Here is a 758-nt window from a genome sequence, read left to right on the forward strand (position 1 = left end):
GCACCCCCCCATGGCCCCCCTGAAAAAAATTTCTGCAGGCGCCACTGCTCACCTAACTCCTGTTTTTCACCAACACGAGACACGTTTGCTCCCTCAGGTCGTCAAAGATATGGTGAACATCCAGATCGGAGACGTGAACGATAACCCCCCCACCTTCCACGGGCAGCCGTACAGCGTTCAGATCCCCGAGGTAAGGACGGCACAAACGGGTCGTTATTCTCTTATCAGGTGAGCAGAACCACCACCTGCTGCAGGAAACTTTCATTTACTGAAACAACATTTAAACTAAATTACTCCAACAATAGTTTGAAACCTTTTACCTTCTTGTTTATTTGACACAAAGGAACATTTTGGACACGTTTCACGAAAAAGGTTGTAAAGAATTAACAGTTTTGTTGTGGCTTGCTCTTAAAGCAACGTCAGTTTGGAGGAACAATTTCATTCTGACAGGATTAATGAGCTGCTGTCGACATTAAATATGTTAAAATCTTTACACTGATGTTGGTTTTGCAGCATTTCTCTGTGTTTCTTCTTTTTTTTCTAAACTTATTCAAAACTCAAGCAACAAGAAGGCACGTCTGTGCGACTTGCACAAAGAGAATTCCTGCAAATTCATGATCAATACTGAAATATCGATACCAGAACTTCCTGCTCTAAAATAGATTCTAAAATAGAAAATAAAATATTATATTGAATATATACAGGTGCTGGTCATAAAATTAGAATATCATGAAAAAGTAGATTTATTTCAGTAATTC

The 758-nt window shown here is 39.3% G+C and overlaps 1 protein-coding gene across 1 annotated transcript in view; it reads left to right on the top strand.

The window, feature by feature from the left end:
• The window catches only part of LOC106512267 (cadherin-23), a gene marked incomplete at both ends in the record, with an annotated part of 1,446 nt that extends 1,256 nt beyond the window's left edge, over positions 1–190 (top strand). The window contains 1 exon segment of the mRNA XM_014000927.1: positions 98–190. Within this exon segment, the coding sequence (XP_013856381.1) occupies positions 98–190 (93 nt within the window).
• Positions 191–758: the final 568 nt, after the last annotated feature.

Source organism: Austrofundulus limnaeus, unplaced genomic scaffold (assembly GCF_001266775.1).
Source record: "Austrofundulus limnaeus strain Quisiro unplaced genomic scaffold, Austrofundulus_limnaeus-1.0 Scaffold5261, whole genome shotgun sequence".
NCBI lineage: Eukaryota > Metazoa > Chordata > Actinopteri > Cyprinodontiformes > Rivulidae > Austrofundulus > Austrofundulus limnaeus.